General features: G+C 40.6%; 1 protein-coding gene across 1 annotated transcript in view; it reads left to right on the top strand.

Moving 5' to 3' along the window:
- ASB4 (ankyrin repeat and SOCS box containing 4) overlaps positions 1–23041 on the top strand; it is a 38509-nt gene extending 15468 nt beyond the window's left edge. The window contains exons 4-5 of the mRNA XM_075589134.1: positions 8716–8829; positions 22211–23041. Of these exons, the coding sequence (XP_075445249.1) occupies positions 8716–8829; positions 22211–22399 (303 nt within the window). The 3' untranslated portion in view covers positions 22400–23041. The remainder of the gene's footprint in view (positions 1–8715; positions 8830–22210) is intronic.
- The last annotated feature ends 4745 nt before the right edge of the window (positions 23042–27786 follow it).

Genomic DNA, 27786 nt, shown 5'->3' with positions numbered 1-27786 from the left:
AGTGAGAGGCGAGAGGGGGTGAGGGAGTGAGTGAGGAAAAGAGGGAGTAACAGTGAGACACCGGAGAGATAAATACATGTGAGGCGGGAGAGGTGAGTGAGGAAGAGGGAGTGAGATGGAGATGAAGAGAAAGACATGGGATGATGGGGGGAAATAGAGGCTCGTGAGGTGAGAAATGGGGGGGCTCGCAATACCGCCAACACGGGGGGGGGGCGGACTTAACTTTAGTCCTGGGCCCCTACCGCTAACACCGTGAGGAGGGCTGGGGCAAAGGGCCCGGACGTAACTCTAGTCCTTTTCCCCAGGAAATCTGTCAGTGGCCATGGCTATATGTATAAGATTGGTCACTCTGTGGATATTGTCTATGGCTTGTCTTTTTGGAATTAATCCCACATGGTTGAGTTGATACGTCTATGGAGCAGTTTATTTAGTTTGCTTGCCAACATTTTGAACAAGATCTTGGCTTCTGTATTAATTAGAGTTATTGGCCGACAGCTGCGGCAATCGTTCGGGTCTTTCCCTGCTTTATGTATCTGTGTAAACATAGCCTGTAGCATTTCATTTGGGATGCTCTTACTGTCGATAAAGCTGTTAAAAAGCTTTGTTAAATGAGGAGTTTGCAGACTTTAAAGATTTTATTGTGATGTGACCTCTTTGTCTGTAATAAGGCCAGTCAAGCGTTCTAATTTTTTTTAGAGTTGCTCTTGGTACATTTCTATTTTCATTTATGAATTGTGCCTATTGTGCCGTCGCTTCATCCCGCAGTTCTGCTTACCAAAAGTGGCTCACTTTTTTCTTATTTTTCTAGGTTTTTTGACCATCATACAGTTCAACATAGAATCTGTGGAACTCTGATATGGTGGATTTAGGGTTACATGTAAGTTTTCCGGTTTTGAGTTTAATGGCTGATATACAGTATGTTGGTGACTGTTTGTCTCTTAATTTACATGCAAGCATGGTGTCTGGTTGATTCCACTTCTGGTAGAAAAGTTGACCTGTCCAGCATAAAAAAAATTCAGCTTGGTCTACCAGAAGTATGCCCAGCTCCCTTCTAATACTTTGGATTCTATTATTAATTGTGGGATTATTCTTTTGCTTATTGCGAGTCTCTAGGTCCGCTAGTTTTTTGTTAGCTTTGTATTTTTTATAGCCTTTTTTTTCCTGTGCGAAGCTGTTTGTATTAGAGCTCCTCTAATAACTGCTTTACGTGCTGTCCATAATCTGTTTGGGGTAGTGTCTCTATAGTTGTTTAAGGTAAAATATGTTTCAAGCTCCTGGTTGATTTCGCCAACAATCTCTGGGACAACCAGCTGCTAATTATTCTGTCTCCAGAAATGAATATCAGGGTATTTTTTTCCAGGAATTGATCTCTACTTGTGTGTGGTCTGACCATGTAATGGAGAGTATATTGTGAACCTGGGAGAATGTGCTAGAATCTATAAAAATGTAATCTATTCTCGAATATGTTTTGTGTGAATTAGAGAAAAACGTATAGTCTCTTTGATGTAGGTGCAATTATGTTATGTACCCATCGGTGAGGGGACACAACATGTATATTTGGACTCAATTCCTTTTATTTTTTTCCAAGTGAAAATTATACCTTCACTGTGGCCATTAACAAAGGGTTTGAGTCCCATACCAAGCACATTATACTTTCATTTGTGCATAGCGCATTGGTACTATGTCAGCATGAGAGCCAACTATCATATGTACTTTAACAAGATAACTTATCTATCTTAATTTTAACATTAGAGGCATTAGTTCTGCATATATTTCTGGGGGAAGGTTCCCCCAGTCATAATACAACCTGGGCCAATGATATTCAGGCTTGTGTTGCGCCGCATTTGCCAGTCATTGCAATGCAGGCTAACATTTTCTTTGCATAGAACTTAAGCCGTTCTGATGCAGGTTATCAGGCACCTTACGGGTTGCGTCTCAGACAGGGCTGGGAAATCAGGACCTGTAATCCGCTGTTGGGTACGCATATTCTTTGAGACAGACCTGTTAATAGGAGTCATTGGTCAGCTGGATCTCCGGCTCTCAATCTGGACTGGTGCTGCCAACCTGATGTGAGGTTGTTTGGACTTTCATGTGTCTTGTTGTTTGGACTTTCTGTCACATCACTGCAAGTGTACCATGGGAATCGATGGTCCAGGTGGATGATTTCTTGGTGGGGATGTGATCAAGCCATGTCTTGTAACATGGTTTGTCCCTCCAGGACTGTTTTTGCTGAACTTTGTTGTACTGTACCTTATACAACACAATCAGCCAAAAGGGGAAGCTCTACTTGTATTTAATAATTTTATCAATTAGTCTCTCTCTGATCGGCTTTGTATCTCTCCTTTTTGCTAAGGTGATGGGAAACAGGTTGGGGCATATCTGCAGGGCGGACCCCTTCAATTCCTGTTTGCTTCCCTCGCTGCCTTCATTAGCACTTTTTTAGCTTTAAAATAATTAAACTTGAGAACTACATCTCTGGGCTTTTCTCCATCTTTAGGTCTGTGTCTGAGTGACCTGTGGGCTTGGTCTAGTTGGATTATCTCTGGATCTGTATCAGGGAGCAGTTGCTTAAATAAGCGGCGAAGGTAAGAGTTATTATTGTCTACCTGCTCCGGTATACCTTTGATGTGGGCATTACTTTGCGATCTGTTGTCCATATCTTCAGCTCTCTCTTGTAACGCCACAATTGTTTCTTTGGATTCATGCAGGCCCTGCTCAAGGGTGGCTACTCTATTAATACATTTGTCCATTTTGCCTTCAATGGTGTCTGTATGCTGACCAAGGGATTTCCCCTCCCTGTCTATTTCTTTCAGTGCTGTTTGTAATTCTTTCTGGAATAAAGTTTTAATCTTTTCATAGGGGACCTGCATTTCCGTTGTATTTAGTGGCAATCCGGCTGTCATGCGAGTTCTCCAGGGCATCGTCAAGTGGTTCTGCTCCGGCCTCCTCCATGTTTACAGCCCTCGTGCGCAACCTGAAGAAGTTTGTTGCTTCTGGGTTCTTGGTCTCTTTTCTTTTACCCCTTCCTCTTGAGGGCATTTATATGAGGCAAGAGCACTCCTATGTGTTACGAGGGTCCGATTACAAAAATAAAGCCAATTTGAGAATTTTCTTAAATGTTTTTTTATCCGGTCGCAGACTGAGCTGTACAAATAAGCTTCCTCCTTCATTCGTGCTGCACATACGCCTTGATATATTAATTTTAAGGTTAACACATTATTTAATACAGGGAATAAACTGAAAATTAGATCAAATTTGTCTGATGTCCAAGAAATTCCATATAAAGAAAACAAAGAGTTACCAAAAGTAAACATACATTAAACGGTTAGACATGAAACCAATAACATTTTTGAGCATGTTCTGATAACCAAAACATTTAACTTAATTGTTTAAATTGTTTGCAAACTATTTTGTTATCTTAATGAGCTCATAACATGATACAAATTGATTTTATACTCTTACTTATTCACCAGATTTAGTGTGTCCAAGATATTCCAACATACAACAAATATTTCCCATTCATTATTATAACTAAAAATAATTACTTTCCAAATTATAGACCAAGCAGACATAAGAATGGAATGTTAATAGATATGTGTAGAAACAGTTTCAGAAAACACATTACAGTATCTACAGTCACAGCACGTATTTACTCTAGCTCCGTATGTTAGTGATACTGGAAAGGTTAGGGTACCTGCAGTGGTGGATTTAAAAATCCGCCGCTCTCTGGCGCTTACCTTGTTGCCGCTCCGGCCGCTGCCTCCTCCTTTGTGCCGCCCTCCTTGCTTGAAAAATAATACTAAAATAGACAAAAACGTAAATTTAGTGCATACCGTATATCACAAAATATTAATTTCTCAAATTTTTTGTTAACAAGTGATTGTTGTTTCTGCATCTCTTAGACTGCCCGTCCGGCCATTTCAATTTCAATCCCATACCTGATATTAACTGTTTTAGGAATATTTATTTTTGTTTCTGTTTAAACTCTTTATTTCTAACTTGTCTCTGTAACTGTAAAACCTTAAACCCTGTAGTCTTCTGTTTCCCTCTCATGTTGTAAACTGCACCTGTCGGACAGCTGCCTGCACGTTAACAACAATTCCAGCCCATTGGCTAATTTTTCCTTTTAATTTTTAGTCTTTCTATCAAATGTCTGACACTGCAGCCCAAAGTTTGCCAAAGTCCCACTTTCCAGCATCTTGAAAACAAATGTAATAGTTCTTACTATCGGGCACCCCAAATGGATTAAATTGAGTATGCAACCTAACAATGCAATTCCTTCGTCTTTACTACCAATCTGTTTCCTTGACATGAGCTGATCAGGCTCTCCAGTGTTGACTTTTTTTTACAAGTATTATGGGCACCTCAATGGATAAGATTGACTACCCAACCTAACAATGCCTGTGAAATATTTCCTAGTACACCTCAGATATATATCCCTTCGTTCCCTGATATACTGGACTACAGTATAATACTGTACTCACCAAATCTGTCATTGGACACCTCTGGTCTGACTCGTTAAAGTACAGAACATCAGTCTTTCCGTTGAATTGGTAGGATTGCATCCTCCCTTCATGGGGTGGTGATCCCTCGTTGAACGTTGGTATTAAAACTCTTTCTTGTCTTTCTCTCTTCAATGTCCTATAATCCTATGTCCAGTAAAAGATCATGTCTGGGTCACTAATATGTTGGTAAAATATGAGATGAGGACTCCTCCAGTGTATAAAAGATGGCAGATAATGTAGAAAATTCAGCGCTCGTGCTGCAGATGTATAGTAGATTGGAAATGTAAATCCCCTTGCAGCATGTGTGTGAAGCAGGGTGACCCCCAGAGGGGGGCACCTTGGAAGAAAATAAAAAAATGCACACAATGCGCACCAGGGATTAGTAATAATAAATGTATTTATTAATAAAAAGTAACCGAGGGGATCCAACCCCACCTCAGTACATATGAGTCAGAGAACTAAGTTCAAGTGTGGAAAGCCCAACCCTAAGGTTAATTGTTGCTACCCAATTAAACTAATCTTTCAGCCGCATAACACACAATAAAATAGTAAAATAATAAAACAACAGTGTTCAATATTCAAGATAAATGAATCTTGAAAAACCTATATTATAGTTAAACAACTGTCTACAAATGGCATGGGGAGACGGAGACTTACACTGAATCCCAGAACGGGTCCCGCTGTAAACGTATAGAGATCCGGATCACGCCACCGCGAAGTGGTCACGACAGGTCACTCTGCGCGTGTTTTTGACAGGCTGTGACGGCGTTTGCAGGAAGCTCCGGCGGTGTTTAGACCTCTGCGGTGGCGTGATCCGGATCTCTATACGTTTACCGCGGCACCCGTTCTGGGCTTCTGTGTAAGTCTCCGTCTCCCCCTGCCATTTGTAGACAGTTGTTTAACTGTAATATAGGTTTTTCAAGATTCATTTATCTTGTACACTGTCGTTTTATTATTTTACTATTTTATTGTATGTTATGCGGTTGAAAGACTTAGTTTAATTGGGTAGCAACAATTAACCTTAGGGTTGGGCTTTCCACACTTGAACTTAGTTCTCTGACTCATATGTACTGAGGTGGGGTTGGATCTCCTTGGTTACTTTTTATTAATAAATACATTTACTATTACTAATCCCTGGTGTGCATTGTGTGCATTTTTTTCTTTTTTTTCTCTTCTAGTGTATAAAAGATGATGTTTTATTGAAATGATGTATTAGAGCCAACATATCAGATCCAAGCAGTACTGAGCATAAGCAACTGCCTGCTTCTTAGGCTGCGTCGATAGAGGATGGAGCCAAACTGAGCCGTGCGGACGCTGAGGCTCGTCTATTCAAGCATGAGCGATTTCATGCACATGCAGGCGAGCCAGCATGCGCGATCGGGAGGCGGGGGGAGGCCAATAGTCCGCGACACACTGACGTCAACGTCACGGCTGTGATTGGATGTTTTCAGACGACAGCGCGCTGATAAACAGCTTTGCCTGTCGGCTGAAAAATCCAACGCTTCAGCACGCCTGTGGACAGTCGCGTGAGCCCCCTCTCAAGACATCCTCATTGAGGATGCCAGGGCTCAGCGCGGAGCGTTGGCACGGCTCAGTGCTGCCTGTCCTTCCATGGATGCAGCCTTAGTCCTGTGCTTGCTACTTACTGATGTATCAACATGGTTTTTATACCTTAACTAAGCATTGAAACTGTCACTCACAATCCCACCCGCCTTTGATCGTCTTTCTTCTTTGGTACAGTATGTCACCCTTGAATGTATCTCTGTCCTTGCTCTGCAGCTGTTGCATGGGGGTAGGGTAAATAGGTCACAGAAATGTATCTGAAGATAGGCTTTATTGTTCTGTCCCTTCTTATGTAGGGTGTACTGAAATGTTCAGCAGAAATTCCTTTAACAAGTTAAGCACTGGTTCTTGCATGCCTGTTTCTAGGTTAGGTCCACTGTCCATACTAAATGGTTTTGAATACCACAAAGTTCCTCAAGGTTTCTACTTTTGATACTGATTGTTAGCCAGATAAATATATGCTTCCTCAGACTTAGTTAGTTCTGTGAATCAAGGTAAATGGAAAAATGGACAGCAAAGTCTCCATCTATGTTGATGACACTAAATTATGTAAGGTGGTAAAACCAATAAAATATTTAATTTATCTACAGAAGAATTTACAGTAGATAAAATGGAAGCTTGGGCAGGTAAATGTCAAATGGGTTTTCATATAGTATATTCTTGAAAACATACAGAGAAGAACCACTGAATTAATACATTGGATGGCATAACTATCCAAATTAACATTGTTTACATTAAAAAAAAAAAGAGGTGTCTAAGAGTGGATATGATTACTATTTACCAATACAGTACAGTATATAAAAGATCAATGCAAACCGCTTTGAAGGGAACTTTCCATCCCAAGGACAGTAAAATGACACAGGGTCATCATTTGACATTAGAAGAAAGGGCATGTCACCAGCAGGGCAGTCACAATAAGGGACTAACTACCTATAAAGACTGTGATGTACATACTGCTGTGGCCAAGCTTAATCTAAAGCTTAACCGCATTTGTCCCTGCTCTTTCAAATTTCGTGCCAGAATTGGCCCGTTTCTCCATTCAGCGCTAATGAGCTGAACAATGGAAGTACCTGCGGCGCCACAAAAAAAAAGCCCGCGTCTGAACGGGAAGCGTTTAAATTACGCGGAGGCAGCCGCATTACATTTATGCTGGCCGCCACTGTACCATGCAGTTGATATTTTGAAGAAAAAGAAAACATGGCTATTGCTATTGTATGCCAAATAAGTTTAACGTAGAAAGAATGTTGATCCTGGGTAAATTCCAATTTCCGTTACTGGACTAAGGAAGGAATTTATTTTGCCCCTAATGAGACAGTAATTGCCAAATATTTTACTGAGTTTTTTTGTTTCCCTTCCTCTGGATCAATATAGCTATGAATACAGTATGGGAATCTCAGGTGATTACATTTAACCAAGGTTGATCTCAATAGAAGTCTTTTTTCAGCGTCATCTGCCATGTAACTATATATAGTGGGATCTTCCACATTTGATTAAAGAACTACTTAGGGATTTGGATACCTGGAATTCTGACTATGTTTATTGTTTATTGGATAGGCAGAATGCAAACTGTAAAGATGAATACCCTCCACTGAAATTTGTATTTATGTCAAACACTACCAATCCAAAAACATAAGAAAGGGGCTTATTCTATATCATCCGAAATGAATCGGGCCATTTGTAGCAGTAATTCCCCAGAGGTACATAGGGGATTTGGTCAGAAAATAGCCCCTAAACATTGCAAGATATTTTGAGACATAATTGCCAAATGTTTCACTCAGGTTTTTTGTTTCCCATTGCAAAATATTTTGTTTTATTTTGGTTGTAAAAAGGTTATCATTAATACTGTATAAAAGTTTTAACATGCTCAGACATAAGCGAGGGCCTGGTGGTTCTGGTAAAACATCAGTACTTCTCGGCTGCCCAGTTGAGTTAACTAATCGCTGACACTTATAACCACACTTACCAAAGCTGTGAGTGCCTATTAACGTTTTTGAGGCTCTACCAATGTCCCTTAGTTCTCTATTATTGCTTCCATCTACTGTAAACATACAGATGCAGCGGCCATTATTTTAAGAAATCACGGCGCCGTTTTCGTGTGCGCTGCTGTACTCCACGCGGCATGAACGCCGCCATTCGCCCCAGGCACACGTGTTTATCGCGATTGCTTTGTTTGAATTTCATGGATTGTGTGCAATTAAATGCAATGAAATGAATGAATTGCAATGTGTACAGTACTGTGCTACTGTGCTACTGTGTTAATTTCAGGTGTTTAAAAGCCAGAACTCTAAAATGCCATTTTATGCACTCGGCTGCACTCGCGTCTTAAGGCGGTACGGTTGGAAGCAATACCGCGCCATGACATCGGTATTCCAAGGTATACACGTGATTTGTTAAAATAATGGCCGCTGCATCTGTAGATTCATCAAAATCACCAATTCTGATGGCTAACAGTGGGCAGGAAGTTTAGAGGGACTCCTATATATTGGGTGTTTCATTTTTGTACAATATTTTCATGGCTTATGTTTGTCCTTCCCCCACACGCCTTTTTCTTTTTTTCTGTACCTTTATCAATCCGTTATACGTAAAAAGTAAAAAAACAAGAATCAAATAAAAGCTACAAAGCATTTAACAGGTGTTATCTTTGCAGGTATTAGAAGAATGCAATTCTTATCCAAGTGCTGTTGAAGTTATGGCTAATGCTTATGAACACATTACGTCAACTACAAAATGGAGAAAAGCATTACCAGATGATGTCCTTAAGGTATAATCAGCAGCGAACAGTGAATTAATTATGAGCTGAAAGAGTTATTATGATCAATTTTTGGTCAACTATTGTTTTAATTAAATATGAATATTTGGGTATATAAATAAATTACACTTTTAAAGTTTTTAATGATAAGCCTTAAAGTACTTGAAGACATACATAATGTAGGCGGTAATTTATCAAGCTCTGTTACTGGTTATTGCACCTGAACCTGAACAGATGTTCGTTACCCGTTACAGAGCTTGATGAATTTGGGGGTAAATAGTGTTACTGTACATTATAATTCACCTTGTAATACTTACATATTGTGTATTAGGCAGTTTGGCTCACTATAGACTTAATAAACAGATCCTAGTCAAAGTGTCCACACACAAGAGAAGCACTTCATAACACCCTACTGATGAACACCTTCCCTCGCATGTTGCAGTCACTTTGTCCCTGACTAGGCCCCCCAAGGGCTTCAAGCCCTTGGGGCTAGTCGTCACCCCCTCATCCCCTGATGGGGTGAGGGTGAACCACCTCGCTCACTATGGAGCAGGCTACATCCTGGAATCTTACTATAATTTGGGAAGGAAGCATCTTATATACCTGCGGGGAGGGGTTATTGACTGCCCCAAAACTGTGCAGGCCTGAGGGTGGAACAGGCATCACTCCACGGTGCTGACACTTATAACCACCCTCTCTCCCCCTCGGCATGATGCTTCCAACTGCCACTAGCCTGCACATAGCTATGGCTACTTTTAAATACAATTAGTAGTGTGCTGCCGGACTCTCATGCTGGCTCACAAGGAAGTATTTAACCCTAACACTGCCTGCACCTACCAGGACTTATGTGCCAGGGCCGGGAAAACCATAGCCAGGGACACTAGGCTACAATAATTATGGAAATGCCATAGTTTTTCCATGATAACCTTCTTGAATCAAAACTACAGTAGTCTTTTCTTAAATATCCAATAAGGTTTATATTAACCAGTTCCATGTCTTTTGAAACAAAATGATGTATGAATTAGACAAACAATGAGTAATTAAGAGACAGGGTATATGCAAAAGTAAGTGAAACCCTGGTTTTATCAGCTAAATTAAAGGTGATAATTAGAATCAGGTGTTTAAATAATTAGGTAGATCTTCAGGAGTGAGTTTGGGAGGCCCTACAATATACTGTATAAAGATCAGAAACTTTGTGGGTTTGGTCCTCACCGTACAGGTGTGTGGAAGCACGTCATACCACATCAAAAGAAATCTCTGAGGACTTCAGAAAAGCAATTATTGATGCTCATCAGTCTAGAAAGGGTTATAAAACCATTTCTAAGGATTTGGGGCTCCACCAATCCACTGCCAGACAGATAATCAACAAATGAAGAAACTTCAAGACCACAGTCACTCTACCGAGGAGTGGTCGTCCTACCAAAATCTCTCCAAGAACAATCTGGCAAATCCTCCAGGAAGTCACAAAGGACCCCAGAGTAATATCCATGGATCTGCAGGCCACTCTCACATTGGCTAATGTGAGTGTTCATGACTCAACTATTAGAAAAAGACTGAACAAGAATGGTTTTCATGGAAGGATAGCCAGGAGGAAACCACTGCTCGCTAAAAGAACATTGCTCCTCGTCTGAAGTTCACCAAAGAGCAAACAGATGATCCACAAGACTTCTGGAACAATGTTCTCTGGACAGACGCGTCAAAGGTAGAACGTTTTGGCCTCAATGCGAAATTTTATATTTGGCAAAAAACAAACACTGCGTTTGAATAGAAGAACCTCATCCCAACTGTCAAGCATGGTGGTGGGAGTGGGATAGTTTGGGGATGCATTGCTGCCTCAGGACCAGGACGGCCTGCCATCATTGACAAAACCATGAATTATGCATTGTGTAACAAGATTCTAGAGGAGAATTTCAGGACATCTGTCCATGGTCTGAAGCTAAACAAAAGTGGGTCATGCAGCAAGACAATGATCCTAAACATACAAGCAGATCTACAAAGGAATGGCTACAGAAGAAGAAATTCCACGGTTTAGAATGGCCTAGTCAAAGTTCAGACATAAACCCCATCAAAATGTTGTGGCAGGACCTGAAGCGAGCTGTCCATGCAAGGAAGTCATCAAATGTCACTGAGTTGAAGCAGTTGGGCCAAAATTCTGCAATAACGATGTGAGAGGCTGACCAACATTTACAGGAAACAATTAGTTGAAGTCATTCCTGCTCAAGGCAGTGCCACCAGGTACGTAATCCTAAAGGTTCACATACTTTTTTCACACATGGATATTGAATGTTAAATCATTTGTGGATAAATAAATGTTGAAAATGTATTATGTTTTTGTGCCATTTGTTTGATCAGATTATCTGTAACTATTATTAGGACATAGATAAAGATCTAATTACATTTTTGGTTTGAAATATGTGACATTTGAAAATCCTAAGAGGTTCGCAAACTTTCTCTCACAACTTTACATTGATTCAGGATACATCAAGGACACTCTTTAGTTTTTCAAGCATCTATTTTCATCAATTCCATCATGAAGCTGTTCCAATTGTGCAATATTCTTACTAACGGTATAGAGGTGTGACCAGTAGAGCTCTAAAGTATGCTGTGGCAGTGGAGCGATCCAGCATCTCAGATAGTTCAATGCTAGAGCTGCTGTTCTGAATAGCAGAGATTGTGGGTTCTGATATTATTGGGAATGACACTAGTACAATAGGCTTTTGACTTGTCAGCATAGGTCTTATGGAAATCTTTTATGGTGTGTGGTGTGTATATATCATTAGTATATCTCCCAGGCATTTAAGGTGTGCTCCTTTTTGAGCACACGTGTTTCTCCATGTTATTTGGAGGGAGGTTTTAGATGATATACTGTACATACAATAGTGCTTGGGACTCTACTAAAATTGGTCTCTCTCTCTCCGTTCCCCCCTTCATTTTGACCCAAATAACATCATGTTAAATCCCTGCGTTAACCTGAATTGCATATGCAATGTTAGGGGGAATGCCTCTTTTGCATACCATTAGCACTAATGCCCAGTAAAAAAATAACCATATGTTATTTAAGGAGTAGCATGGGTTAACGTTACATTATTTGCTTTAGTGCATAGGTGTTACTATTAACCTAATGATAATTTAGTTAAACATTAGGTTAAATAGGCTAACAGAGCTTTGTGGCTCTGTCACAAATATGGCTAATAGGGCTGTAGGTCATTGTACATAAAAAAAAAACCCATAACATATGTTACAGTGTTTCCCCCACCCGGTGGGAGATTTGTCCATTACTACGGTGTATGGTGCATATACCTGTTGGCAACAGGAGGGCTGAGTCTTTCGCCGATGGTAGTGGGGACACAGGAACAGGCTTCTGGGGTTCATTCCCCACATATCTCTTTAGCAATGCAGGGCCTCCATTTGCCGTAGGCTACAGGAGCTGAAGGTGATCTCCCACGGTAGAACTTATTACCTCTCCCCCCAGTAAGGTCACGCACCAGGCAGGAGGTACATGACAGGAATGGTTTATTCACTCGGTACAGCACAATTGCATGGCAGGCTTCTGCCCGATGCAGTACTCTCAGCTCTCACTGAATGATGGTCCTCACACGCAGCCGTCCTAGCTCTTCCCCACCATCCTAGCAGAGGCAGAGGTATGGTCAACACTCACTCTCCCCCAGAGGGAAGAACATAAGGGAAGGCCCCAATCTCAGGCTGGGTAGAGAAGAAGCAGGCACACGATCTTAATTATGCAGTTAATTTAACGCCTAAAGAAACGACGTTCCGGCAGTACAATACTGCCTTTCTCAAGGTGAGGGCCTCACCATTAAATTCGCTGCATAATTAAGACCGTGTGCCTGCTTATTCTCTACCTACTACTGACCTTCTCTATGGAACATCAGGATTTCCCTGGATTCAGCGCACCGGAAGCTAAGTACCCCCCTTTTGACCAGTGTGATTGAGTGCGTGTACTACCTACTGTACTTATCCCAATCTCAGGCTCCCAGTTGTGTGACCTGCCTTCCTCAAGTGAGAGAAAGGAACTACTAACTTTAGGGCAGTCCTGCCCTTAAGTACAGCCAGGAGGCGGGCACCCTGTTGTCCCAGCTACTGCAGGATGTACCACCCCCTGCTGTCACTCAAGTGCAGAACCAAAAGGAAGGGGGAAAACCCCATACCAACTACTGGTACCCTGATTGTACCAGGGTTTACTGACAGCCCAATGGCAGAATAGTAGCCATCAGGTGACCTGGCTACACATAAAAACAATTAAACTATATAAAGTGGTTATTACCACGTAAGGGCCAGTGGCACCAAAGGGGTAATGAAAAATTGAAACCACTTACTGCACAAATAATAAGAAAAACTCCACCAATATCTGATTCCTCACACATCCTTTCTTTGCTATTGACTAAAGTGTTATGTGAGGGCACAGCTTTTACATAGGGCCTGTCACCATGACTTAACATTTACTAGGCATCTATGTGGTAGATCGACCAATCTTATTGGTTGATTTACCACCTGTTAACCAATATTACCAATGACATTGGTGGAATGTTTTATTCCCATGTGAAGTCATTTTCTTTTTTTTCTGCCTGTATTTATGTATTTGGCTTGTATATCTATACATACAGTATAATATATTATGTTGCCCTTTGTAACGTAACTGCAGCATTACTAACGTTTTGCAAAATGGCTGTTATATTTACTTTTGTTTTTATTTTACTTCAAGCTGTGAATCAGCTATACTAGTGATCCTTGTGTAATATTTTATTGCTCTGCTTTTTTGTTTTATAGATGGTTTTTAATGTTATTATCCATTTTTCTTTGGTCTGACTACCTGTGTGACCTGAAATCCTTTGCATGTACAACCGGTTTGTTGTATTCCCAGTGAGGTCTTGTTTATACTGGTTGCTAGGTTACAGACACAGCTGGGTGTGTGGCCGTACAGAACACGGGCCATGATTCACTTACAGGTTTTGTTTACTTTATATTTCGGGATCTTCTCACTATTATCATGGGCCCTGATGATGTTCCCTTGATGGGGCAAAAACATTGAATTATGCGTACTCTAATACACTTATTTCTATATTACTTTCCTGCGTGGTGCTGTTTTCCTATGTTTGGTGCATACCGGTGGTGTTTTTTCCAGGATAGGAATCCTGGGTGATGTATTTGAGTATTATTATATTTGATACTTGCACACACCCATTTATGCCACTAATATTTATTTAGGAATGCATACTCTTTAAAATAGAAAGAGATGGATTTTTTGCCTGCACAGTGCCACTCTTTCACATGATCACAGGAGAAACTCATTCCTCAAGGCTTCTGGATTCAATGCCAGCCCACAATAGGCAGAACTATAAACGGTCGTGCAATGTGCTCAATAAGTGCTCATTGGATCTAGTACTGTTAGTTATTGTGCAATTAAGTAAAGAACTTCATTACATCAACTAAGATATTGATCAAATTGAACCAGAGGACAAACAGACATTAACTTCAGATACTGGTACTGCTTGACTGGCAAAACTGCAGAAATCAATTGATTCCTATAAAGACAAATTAGGGAGTTATCAGGAGCTTAGGGAATACCATTGACTACAGTGCATTAATGAGAAAAAGAGCAACAGGTAACCCCAAAGACGCTACAGATGCCCACAGTTTACTTCTAGTCCATTCACCACCAGTAACACAGATTTTTCAGGCACAGAGGATGATACAGCCAGCAGGAAAGCATCTTTTTAAGAAATGCATCCGGGAGCACCCACATAAATCCCTAACAGATGCAGAAAAATGCAGGGGAAGGGGAGCAAACACAAAACCGTCCCTAAACAGGAGAGTGACCCGGACAAAAACACAAAGGCAGAAATCTACAATCTGCCATCATATACTTTGACAAGTGATCAGATGGTGATTTTATGTAAAGGGTTATGTGACGGTAGGGGGTAGCCAGCCTTCATAATAAAGGTGAAGCCCAGCTTGCTACCCCTAAAACCGTGGTTCCCGGCCGCTTATCAGCACCTATATGCTGGGGACAATGTGTGTTTTTTGACCTCTTATGTATTATGGGTAGAAAACTGGGGCTTCGGAACGGGACCCAAATAGTGGATACTGGGGGGCAAAAAGGGTTAGAATGTATGTGAAATGTTTCTGGACAAAGTTAGCAGTTGTCCCATAATTTTACCCACAAATTGCACCTGATTTGCAATTCCCTATTAAAATGTTGCCCAGTCAGCAAGCTCACAGAACTTGGTTTTAAACCTTGGCTGCTAGGACAAGAATTACCACCCAAATTCCCGAGCCCAAGTTGGAGAAGAGAAATGTGTTTTAAAATGTGTATTCATCTCTTTTGAGGCATCCCCAGTAATTCAATTACCCGGGATGCCTGCATAGAGATGGTGGATCAAAGGGGAGGATGGGAGTAGCAAGGTGTCGGGCCATCTGGTTGAGCGGGGAAGAGCGGAGAACCAGGTCCAGAGACAAGGCTCTGCGCAGGGGAGACTCTTTGTTCTCTCAGACACTGTGGAGCCTACCCAGCGGGAGGTATGAGGCTATAAGGGGAAGCCATTGCTCGTAGACACGGTATCCATTGGCCAGTTTAAATTTCCCATTCGCCAGCTACCTGAGCCCCTCGGTACGCCTCTTCCTGTGAAGGTGCAACAAGCCGAGCCTCCAGCTTGTGACTGGCTGTTGCACTACGATCCGTACTCTGATTGGCCGAGAGTATTCCTAGGCATGGCCCGGTGAAGCAGAGGCTGACTTTTCAAAGGTGCTTTGCTCGCAATAGCAAAGCACTCGGCATTGAGGAAGCCTAGCCAGGCTGAGGACAAGTTCTAGAGAAGCAGCCAAGTTCTACTATCGAACAAAGACCTGGTTAGCAGGGAAAGCCAAGTAGCTATACCGAAGATAGTCCAGGTGTTCCTGGACGTGGAGCGGACAGGGTAAGCCTTCTTGAAGCAGGTGCCTCCTCACCTAGTTGAGGCTAGTGTCTCCCCCCAGAGCCCCAGTTGTGGTGTATTTCCCTGTTTTTGTGTTACCTTGTATGTCTGCTGGTTTTACCAGAATAAACCTCATTTTATTCCACTACCTTTCCTTGATCCCGGAAGGTAAAGGTGATAAAAGTACTGGCCACCCGTGAGAGGTTATCTTTTGTAACCACAAATACAGTAGATAGAACCCCTTTGACTGGGGGATCACAACATTCTGGCTCCATAGACAACTTAAACTGAAAGACATTTTCAACAATAACCCGTCACCTAGTCCCACCACATTACCTGCTAGATTCAAGCCAAAGAGCACTTTTGATCCTTATGCAATAATCCTTATTACAGTACTTTTATGGATTTAATTAATGACCCTTGATACATGCCAAGTGTTTCAACAAACACCCTCAAAGTCATTCCATTTTTCAATATAACAATAAATGAATGCATGGCCATCACATCTCTGATTAGGAATAACACAATTCAGATTTGACCAGCAGACAAAGGTGAGGACATTGTAGTGATGGACTACACAGTGTGTAGGGACAAACTACTCGGACAGTCGATTGACCCCTCATGTTATAAGATCTTACCCTACCCCACTTACCCTACCTGACAATTTAAAAGGGAAATTTACGCTATTAATTATATGGGTCTCAGTATTGGATGGTTATCTAAGGATACCAATCATTATCTTACTCAAGAACACTCTATTATATACACTCTCCTGAAGCAACATAAGTCATTGACCCCACCAGGGAGGGCCATCATTTCAGCAAGGGGCTCACTGTGCAGCCAATCTAACACCTGATGGATTTTATCTGCAACCTCTGGTGAATAAGATGGGAAATTATACTGAAGGCTCCACTGATTTTATTACTAACATCCGGACATTTACAGAGATTATACCAGGGACAATTCTAGTGACACTATATGTGTCTAGTCTCTCTACATGAATATCCCACATGATTTGAGTACAAATGCTATTTTTTAACATGTCATTAATGAACCTGACTATTTGGGACCTCTCAGCAGGTATCTACTACTTCTTATTGACTTATTCCTTAATAAGAATTACTTTCAATTGGACACACATTCTATCTTCAGTTCATTGACCGAATATGGCCCGATCCTATGCAAATCCCTTTTGAATAACTACAGTATGAACATTTACATATATTGTCTGCCCAAAAATAACCTTGGTACATCACGTCAGATAGGCACTATATTGACAACATATTTTTAATTTGGCATGGCAATGTTAAACAGCTACTGGATTTTATCCAGTAGAACTCAACTCGATTGAACCCCCTATTCAATTTATGCTTACTTACAGTGAGACCCATATCAACGTCCTTGACATGACAATTTACAAAGCTAATTCCCAGTTGAGCACTTGCATTTTTTTAAATAAAATTACAGATAAGTATAAATTACTGTTGGCATTCAGTCACCACCCCGCACCACTCAAAAGAGGTTTGCCATACTCACAATTACGTTGTGTTAAGAATGAGTAGGGATTCTAATGAAGTTGGGGATGTCCTTAGCCATATGAGTAACTGGTTTATAGAGTGTGGTTACCCTAGAGCGGAGGTACAGGATGCTCGTGGCAGGGTGCGCAAATTAAATAGAGACGTACTTCTTGCCCCCACACTAAACTAACAGAAGGGAGGTGATAGATTCTGTATTTCTAATTAATTTACTACAATGTCTGATGACATTGAACAAACCATTTTGCGCCACTGGTATGTTTTGAGCTATGATACAAATTTAGTAAAGATTTTCACTGAGTAGCCATTGTTTTGTTACAGACGTGGTAGGAATCTCAGGGACTTCCTTCTCATCACTCATCCAGTTAACAAGTATAAAACATCTATACAATGGCTGGCTAGACCCCCAGGAGTATTTTATTGCCATGGATGTATTAATTGCTAAAATCTGATCACTAGCATTGCTTATTGACACCCAATCAAGGAATTTATGAACTATGAGACAAAACTTGTCGAATACAGTATTTCATTAGATGCCCCTGTGGATTGTACTAAATTGGGAAGAATAGCTATATGTTCAAGGAGAAAATGATTCCTTCATCGATCAGCCATTCAGAAGGCACTAAGGGATTCCACCACAACGGATGCCTTGAACTTCCAACCCATGGCCTGACATTTTCACAGGCATGGACACAATAAGGAAACTCTGCTATTTGCCAATTGCTCATGTCAGGAGGCCCAACCTGGTTGGAAGACCGTGATAGATTGCTTTTACAACTGGAAGCACGGCTTATCTTGAAACTTGGGACTATAGCCGGAGAGAGCTAAAGAAAGACCTAAAGCTTGGGTGCCTTCTATGAACATATGTATCCTGTTAATAACTCTGGTTTGATACCTGCTTTTTCTAGCACCCCGATCCTACATCTGGATGGGAGTAGGTGTGCAATTCCTGCCTTATAGTTGAAGACTCTCCCCAAACTGGATCTCCAATGAGTGCAATAAGCAAGATGTCAGTCTGGTCTGTTAATTAACTTTTCGTACTTTGACTCCTTGAGCTCTGGTTGATATGGTGTTTTTGTTCAACTCCTTGAAGTTTCTTGCTAAAGACTTTGCCTTATTTGCACTTCCCCTGATTCTCTGTTGAGATACAAATATATCAGCAATACACCTTGAATGCACACATCCTTGATCATGCAATTGGGAACAAGTTGAATTTATAATTATTTATTCCCTATAATGGCAAACTTTATTTGTACTACATTATATCATTCCAACGTCTATATGTGACAGACCCTGCTGATTCTGTCTTTATTCCTCTATTTGTTTAACCCATGCCTGACCGTGTGTTGGAATATGTACTATAATGAACCATAAATACTGGATGAACTGTCGAGACCACCAGGATCCTATGATTGACTGAGACAAGTTAAGTCGTTTTTTTATGGTTTCGTCCCATGCCTGGATATGGAATAGGTGTAACAAGAATACTGTTTATCCTTTCTCATTGCTGAACGTGGTGCCCACAACAGTGAGTAGAAAGTGATAATTTGACTTCAATTCTCTATTGACAAATGATATTGTCAGGCTTATGCAGAGAGGATAGAGAATGGAAATAGCGCCATCTTTTGGTGAAAATACGCAGGCGAAAAGCTTGTCCTGGCGAGAACATGGCGGGCAATTCAAATTCGCCAGACGTGTGGCGAGAAGCGTGATTTCGCCAATGCTGAAACACGCAAGATTCCAGTAGCTCCGATGCGCATGTACGCGCCAATCGGAGCTACTAAATGGCGCGTTCAGGGGAAATTTTGCCCGCCAACAAAAGTTGGCTGTATTGTGGGCAAATACAGCGCGCCACTAAATGCCGAGTTTCTCGCAAAGTGAAACTCGCCTAATTAGCAATTTAATGCACACTGTGCTACCGGAGTACCCTGCATAGGAAAAAATTAATTGCCAATCCTGTGGCGGATTTAATCCTTTCCTGTAAGTACCTCTCTGCATAAGCCCCTGTATCTGGCAGAATCATAGTGTGATCGTAAACCTGTGAGGAGATGTTCACAGCACCACTTTGTACTGAACTTATAGAACTGATGAATCCTCTCAATATTTGTGTACAGTATATGGACCTACTTTTACATTCTGATGATGATTGCAATTGTTGAACTATATGGCATGTCCCATGACTCTCTGCACTAACAGATATTTATTCCTGTGTCAGATAATATCTCTATATGCTAAATGATATGTGTGGAGCTTGGGTGCGATATGATCAGAAAGGGCTAAATCAGCAGTGGAACAGATCTGCTCGGGACTGTAACAGATCAGGCTCAACCGGACCTGATTACCCCTTTACTATTCCGAAAGGGCTAATGATCTTGGTCCCGCCCACTCTCTTGATTTACATGACAGTATGCTAATGACTCTTCCATTCTCAGGATGAGCACTGAAAGAGGCGGTGTATTTTGCACCACTTACTTGGGAAACAAACACTATTCTTTATTCACCACATCTTACTGTTGTCTACTGGATCTGTTTTGCACATGCGGCTAATTCAGCACTACAGTAACTTTATGGACAGCCCTGGGAGTGCACATTCCCTTGGGTTGCACTTTGAGCAGCCTTCATTCTCTGCCTTGTTTATGTTCTTTATACTCCGCTGTGTTGTGAATACCTTGTTTGAAGGGCATTATGGATAATAATATATTCGTTAACGATGGAGTATGTATTCCCTTCAGATAGTATGCTGATATGTGCCTATGAATGTCTTTTGATTATAACTGAGCTAATGTCCTATCCATTATAACTGGGATCTGTACATGGAATGGATTATGTGATATTTTGGATATTATGTTGCCCTTTGTAACTTAACTGCAGCATTACTAGTGCTTTGCAACATTGCTGTATTACTTACTTTTTTTAAAAGCTGTGAATTATTTATGCTAGTGATCCTTGTGTAGTATTTTATTGCACTGCTTTTTTGTTTTATAGATGTTTTTGTTGTTAATCACTTTCCTTTGGTTTCGGCCTGTGTAATCTGAGATAATTTGCCCCAGGTGGGGTGTCTTATTCCCGGTGAGGTCTTAGTTACACTGGTTGCTAGGTTACAGACATAGCTGGGGGTGTGGTTCCACAGAACACGGGCCATGATTCACTTCCAGGTTTTGTTTACTTTATATTTTTGGGTTACATAGTAGATGAGGTTGAAAAAAGGCATATGTCCAACCTATGCTAAATTCAGACGACAGATAGTTTATCCTATATTTGTATTTACAGTATTTTGATCAAGAGGAAGGCAACTAAAAAACCACAGTGAAATATCATCCAATACTGTCTCATATGGAGAAAATTAAATTCCTTCCTAACGCTAAATAATGACAATCAGATTTCTCCCTAGATCAACATCCTTTCCATGTTTATTTATTTGGTATATCCTGTATACCTTTCCTTTCTAAAAAGATGTCAACCTTTTTTTTTAACGATATTTATTGTATCGGCCACCACAGTCTCCATGGGTATATACATATCTGTGATAAGTTAAAAAGCACCAAAACATCTCCACATGGCAACGGTTTTATTTATTAATGTGAAAAAGCTAAAAATGTCTAAATTATTACATTCACTAGATGTAAGTTCTTTAAAGCCTTCAATTAGTCCTTGGCGTCCTGTGATCTTCTTGCTTCTTGATGCGTCATTGTTCTCAGCCTCCTTCCTCAGCACCGTGGAGTTTCTCCCTGCGTCTTCGTTTTACTTTTGCTCATCATCTTGATTTTTTTAATCTCTCGAAATCCACTTGAGTACCATCTTTGTCCAATGATGGTAATGTCTTCTTGCAATTTGTCCAGCCCACTGCCATTTTAATTTCTTCACCCTTGTGATGATGTCACAGACTTTTGTTTGGTTTCAAACCCATTCATTGTGTTTCCTCAAGTAATACCCAGCCTATATCTTTCCATACTTTTTTTTACGTTATCTGAAGCTTCTGCATCCCAGGCCTCTGATCCCAGGCCAAGGTTGGTGTATTACTCCCTACCTCTGCCCTGCGGGTCCATATTCTGTCCTGTAGTCAGCAACGTTACACATGTAAAGAGTTTTGCAATGATTTTTTCTATTTCTTTCAAGATTTCAGTTTTAATTCCATCTTCTACTGGAGCCTTCTCATTCTTCATGGATTTTATAGCTTTTGCCACTTCTTCTGCATGGACGCCTGGTACATCACTGGTTGTTTCTTCTTCCTTGTCCTCTGCCGGGTTATGCTGAGTGATGTGTTTACGTATGTAGTCCCGCCCATCCCTTTTGTGTGTGACTACTAAAAGTATAAAAGCAGGTTAGAGTAACACACTCTAATCTCATGCAGAATCCAAGGTACTCCCCTTTATGTTGTATGATGTCACACTAGGGTATATATAGAAGTACATAGGTTTCTATGTTCACAGCATCCTCGTGGGAGCATCAGACATCTGTCATCACAGTTTCTGATGTCACAACATGATGACCACAATAACTCTACATGTTTTGTATCATATACGCTTCATCTGGGGGTTGGTCTAAGGATCTCTAGGCTGTCAATGCCCCATCAATTCTAATGAAATCTGGTGCTCTTTCTCCCCCCCCCTGTTTGGTAGTCAGTAGATTAATAGACCCCTGTGACTTTACTTCAACCATCTATTTGTCTATTCTCGAGAATTATTCTTATGCCTTATATTTAGCTTGATCTACAATTTCCATTCCATTGGTGAATTCTGCTGTTTATCTGATTTGTATTGTCTTGTAAATCAAGTAACCTAATGTAATTAAAATAGGAAGTTCAATATATTTGACAAAAAAGGACAAGCAGCATTCAGACTAAAATGATGCATGGGATCTATGGGAGACTTATAGCGCCATCTAACAAATGTTACTTTACACTCATTTGTGCAATCTTGTTTTTTACAGAGACATTGGGAATTCTATGAATCTCTTTTTGAAGTTTGTTGCAACTCGCCTAGGTCACTCATGCACTTGGCCAGATGTAAAATCCGTGCAGAACTGTGGAAGAAATGCCACCAAGTGATTCCACAACTTCCACTACCAGCAACGTTAAAGAAGTATCTTCTTCTAGAGCCTGAGGGAAGACTCTACTGAGTGTGTTGTCAATGGCTCTTCCACTGGCCAGAGGCAAACAGCAACAAATCAACCTAAAACTTTATCAACATTGTTTTTGCAGAGTAGATGCAGTGGTAAACCAATTTTTGTGACATTATGACAGCAAGGTCATTATATCTAACCACTGTTTGTTTATTTGAGATTACCACTCAGTCCTCTTCTCTAGCAGTTCCACGTATTTTAACCAACAGCTCGCTAGAAATATGGGCTTTTAGTCTACAGATTCTAGACTTTTATTTAATGCAAAATATGCAACAATATTCAACATATAGTTAAAGAAAAAAACATTACTTTGAGGAAAGACAAAAATCCTAGATAGTATATTAACATGCATATACTGTACCTTCATCTCCAGTCCTGAAAGTTACTTTGATAGCAAAACAACAAGAACAGTAAAGAAAATCTTGTCTGTGGTTCTTGTAGCTGAATACTGTACATTTATATTATATTACTGTATAATATTAAATTTCACAAATACTGTATATAACAAGATACAGTAACACTCATATTATAAATACAGAATAATTACAGTACCATGTAAAACATTACAAAAATATCCTATTATATACATACCTATAAACTCCAAAACCCGTGCGAATAACAACACAACATTCATCAAAGAAAAGGAATATCATTAAAAGCAATGACATTTTTCCCACTGATAAATCTGGTTCAATCCTTCCGTTTGGGATCCAGGAGACTTTAGTAAATAACCGCTTTAATATTACATACATTTATGCCCTTATATAGATAAATGATGTAATACCAAAGCGGTTATTTACTGAGGTCTCCTGGCTCCAAAACGGTAGGATTGCACCAGATTTATCAGTGGGAAAAATGTCATTGCTTTTAATGATATTCCTTTTCTTTGATGAATGTGGTGTTCTTATTCGCACGGGTTTTCTCTCAGTCTGTAGCCGGGAGACTCTCATAAACTGATCCACAAATATTGGTATTTTTGTCCAATTTACAAATACAGGTATAACAACTAAAGGTGAGAGTTTTTCTCTTTATTCTTTGGCCATGGCCTGTGTCACACAAAATATGATTGGCAATAAAAACAGAGAGACACACCAAGAACATTAGATGTTATCAACAGTAATATGTACTCGCACGTCCCAGTATAACATTTCCAGTACAAACTTTCTTTGTGCAAAGAACAAAGAGGAAAGGAATTTATAAAAACCTAGCGATGCTTCAATACTTTTCTGTGCAAGTCTGATGTCAGCAGTATGCCTCTTCACTTCACTAGTACTTGTTATGACTGCTGCATTTTCAGCTTTGTCAGGAGTTCCTCGTTTCTGCTTCATTGTATACACATTCTATATGCAAAAATGGTAATGCTACACTATGTGATATTATGTGTCATGACAGAGTTAGTCAGATCAAGGGCCAGTGCTATAGCTTTGCTGCTTGGTTCAAAAATCTAAGCTGTGATATCTGGCATATTTGAGTATATTTAGGGACAGATTACTGAACAGTGCAGCCAGATACACAAAAGGGTGCTAAGCTTTAGCATGCTTTTACTCCCATTGATATGGATTGGAGCTGAGGTGCCCTACAGCTTAGTACCCTTTTGTGGATATGGGCCAATATCTGCATAGTATATGTGATGTTGCATGGTGAGAAGCAGCAACATGTTTACATTACACTTTAATGCACAGTGTGATATTTAGGAAATCATCTACTTGTAACGCTGTTTCCCCCACCCTCTGGGAGATCACGATGCAACTAGATGTGGTGTAGTGCTGAGTACCTGTTCTTTCACAGAAGCTCTGAGGTTCCACCGTTGTTGGTGGGGAAGGTAGGACAGGCTTTAGGGTTGATAGCTGGTTATTTCTCACTCTTGGTTCAGCGCCTCCATCTCTTGCAGGCTCCAGGAGGGCTGGAGGCAATCCCTGCAGTAGAACCCTCGGATACTCCCCCTGATAGATTGCAGACTCAGACAGGAGTATATTTTATAACACAGGAACAGCTTTATTGTCCAACAGCAACAATTAGCATACAGTACACTGCATACACTTGGTTCCAGCCTTGTGATGGTACTTGGACTCAACCCCCAGTATCGGCCCCAAAGGTCGATTCTTGCTTTTCCCCACTCTCTGATGGAGAAGGAGGTATACTCCTCAATCCCACTCCCCTAAGGGAGGGGATGGAAGATGGCCAGAGCGCTGCGCATACTCTTCCGTGGGATCAGTCTCTTTCAGGGGAGAGACAACTGACTAAATTTGGGAAGTGCAGCCCCTTAAGTACCCTGGGGGATGGGGCTTAGGTCTGAGCCCAGGATTGGGCAGAACACACAGGCCTTGTACCCTGCCCCCCCCCCCCCTCCTGTCACTCAAGGGAGCTGCTCACTGCAGGGGAAAACCCAGATTGGGCCTAACACTGCCTGCACTGATACCAGAATTTACATGTTAGGCAGGGTAGATTAGTAGCCAAAACCAGACATGGATACATACTATATCCAATAAATATTCCCTTTGTTAATATCTAATTTACTTGGCATACCTGACTATGTTCATTCCCTTTTTGGAAGCATAATTAAAACACTGTATTTGGAACAATATCAAGTGTCACTTAAATGTGACTTTATATACCTGTACCTCCATGTTGTTTTTTCAGAGCAGACATTCATTGTACTTGTATTGTATTCTGCATAATACACAGTACTCTGTACACTTACAGCCCTATATAAAACATTATTACTTTTAGTAAAATCTCAGTCTCTAATCCATCAAGATGGTTAAGTTATGATATAAAATGATGGCATAGCTGAACCATTCGGGTTTGTTGCCTGATGTGAAAATTCTTATCAAACGAGCCTCATACAGATCCCTCCCCATTAACAGATTGGCACAGATTAGCCATGAATCCTTTTTGGTGAATGCGTGACCATTTACAAGGGTTTAGCATTCATTATTTAATCTTTCCAGTGCCCTCATGCTACTAAGAGAATGGAACAAGAGTCGGCACGCATTGTACCCCTTGTTACGTTCTCAAAACAGCCATGCAATTTTAACTGCAGATTCCAGAAGTGATCTGTACTGTACTAAAGTACTGAAGCACTTCCATTTCGGTTGAAGGGAGAAGGGAGTTACCCAGGGGCATGCAATCACATAACCTTGCAGACACAATGTCTCTGTGCCACAGACATTTTGAGCTTAAAAGAAGAATTAAATATTTGTGAACATTGGAAAAATAAGTGCATTTTGGACAGTTACAACAAGACAAAAAAAGTTTTTAAAAAAATAGTCAAATCCAGAAAAACTCAGTGTCAATTTCTTTCTTTGTGATTAAAACTTACCCATAAAGTCACACAAATGTTTGTTTTTTAACACTCACTTTTGTGATGTCTGGCAGCCTTTGCAGCACTTTTAACAAAGACACAAAATGCTGTAAATTCTCTTACCCACAAAATGAAAAAAGTGTAAAGCCAGCATGCACCCCTCTGCATACCCCTAAAAAGAATTCAGTGAACATTTGCCACTGTGTGAGCATCTACATTTGCATGAACATTACAAGGCCAACCATGACATCTCTGCATGTCTCTGCTGAAAAGGTCACATAAATAGTGGTATAAAAGTATAAAAATTGTATAAAAGTTGGTGCATTATCATAATACACAATGAACTTAATAATATGTATGCATGTATATCTTTATTTATGTAGCGCCATTCACGTACATAGTGCTTCACAGCAGTAATACACGTGACAATCATATAAATAACTAATATAAATAACACATAATGGGAATAAGTGCTTCAGACATAAAAGTAACATTTCGGAAAATGAGTCCCTGCCCTGAGGAGCTTACAATCTAATTTGTAAGTAGGACGAACTTCTGGGAGGGCGTTCTGGTAAGTGTGTCTGCAAGGGTCCAAAGTCGATGTATGAGGTGTATAGTATCAGCCACTGAGCTACTTATATGCTTCCATAAGCAGGTGTGTTTTAAGGTGGGTCTGAAAGGTGGAGAGAGTACAGTAGGTGTTAGTCGGATATTGAGGCAAAGGGCATTCCAAAGGTGTGGGGCAGTCAGTGAGGAGGGTTTAAGGCAGGAGAGGGCTATAGATACAAAGGGGGTAGAGGGAAGACATTCTTGAGCAGAACGCAAGAATCGGGATGGTGCATAGCGAGAAATTAGGGCTGAGATGTAAGGAGAGGCAGAAGAGTGTAAAGCTTTAAAAGTGAGGAGGAGAATTGACGTACAGTGTGAGGCACAACAGGATATTGACTCATATTTACAAAGTGATGTTACTCCATAATATGCCTTTCAGCATCAGGAGTCACCTTCAAGTGAATGGACAATATGGTGTTCTTCTGCACTAGGCAGTGTCTTAAGGTAAATACGGGCCAAAGTTATTTGGCCATGGCCTTATGGATGACCATAGATATTTAACCCAATTAATTTTCTACATTCAGATACATGCTCATATTTAGGTGTTTGTGTCATAAGGTGTCTACCCAGACGGAGATACAGGAATAGCACTGCTTAGTAAATATGGGCCAAAGGGCGACTAATACCATCACTCCTTTTTTGTAGTAAATTGCACCATTTTTCTGAAGTTGCTGAGGTTTTTATAATGTTTCTGTACGTAGATATTTTGTGTTAACAATTAAAGGTTATTTATTTCATAGATCTGTGTTTTGTTATTTTATTCCAATGTAATAAATACAAAATATCTAAAAGTGACGGCATGAGACTTGCAGGCTACATACCATTCGAATAACACTATTATTATTCTAAGTCACAAACAGGTATAAAGTATTTTACAGTACAGAGATGCAGCATAGCATATTCATCTTGTAATAGTTCAGGAACTTTCTAGAACCAGGTTATGCAATCTTTGAAAGGTTAGTAGGTGATACCAGCTTTTTTAGGCAGCGTTGATGATAATGATAGGCATTTCATTTTTTGTATTGTGAATTTAAAGTCACATTCAAATAAAACTCCTGTAGAAATGAAAAATGTATATATTTATTAGCTGAGCATACAGTACCAATAAACTCTAGACCACATCTACAAGGGAATGCAGGCTTTTTCATAACGTGGCCAATATATATAATATTAACCAAAGGGGAGGGGAGGGGAGGGGAAGAGAGGAGAGAGACTATGTAGGACTGCTTGCAGTCCCTTGCTATGTGGCCTTCCTTATAGCAGTTATAGCAGCTCATACCTCTGGCTGTGCCTGATCAGGATGTAGTGACTTGTTTCCAGGGCACCTTGGAGGTGGAGAGAGGGGACACCTGAAGAAGGCTATCTTCAGAACCCTCTGTCTCGTTAGACTTCTCAGACTTCTTAGGTTCTCCTTTCCAAGACTCCTTAGGTTTCTTGGGGGTGTGCAGCCGTGCATAAGCCTTGTGCACTT

This window comes from Ascaphus truei, chromosome 2 (assembly GCF_040206685.1).
Source record: "Ascaphus truei isolate aAscTru1 chromosome 2, aAscTru1.hap1, whole genome shotgun sequence".
In the NCBI taxonomy this organism is placed as follows: Eukaryota; Metazoa; Chordata; class Amphibia; order Anura; family Ascaphidae; genus Ascaphus; species Ascaphus truei.
Note: the sequence above shows the minus strand (reverse complement) of the source record. Positions and strands in the feature narration are given on the sequence as shown.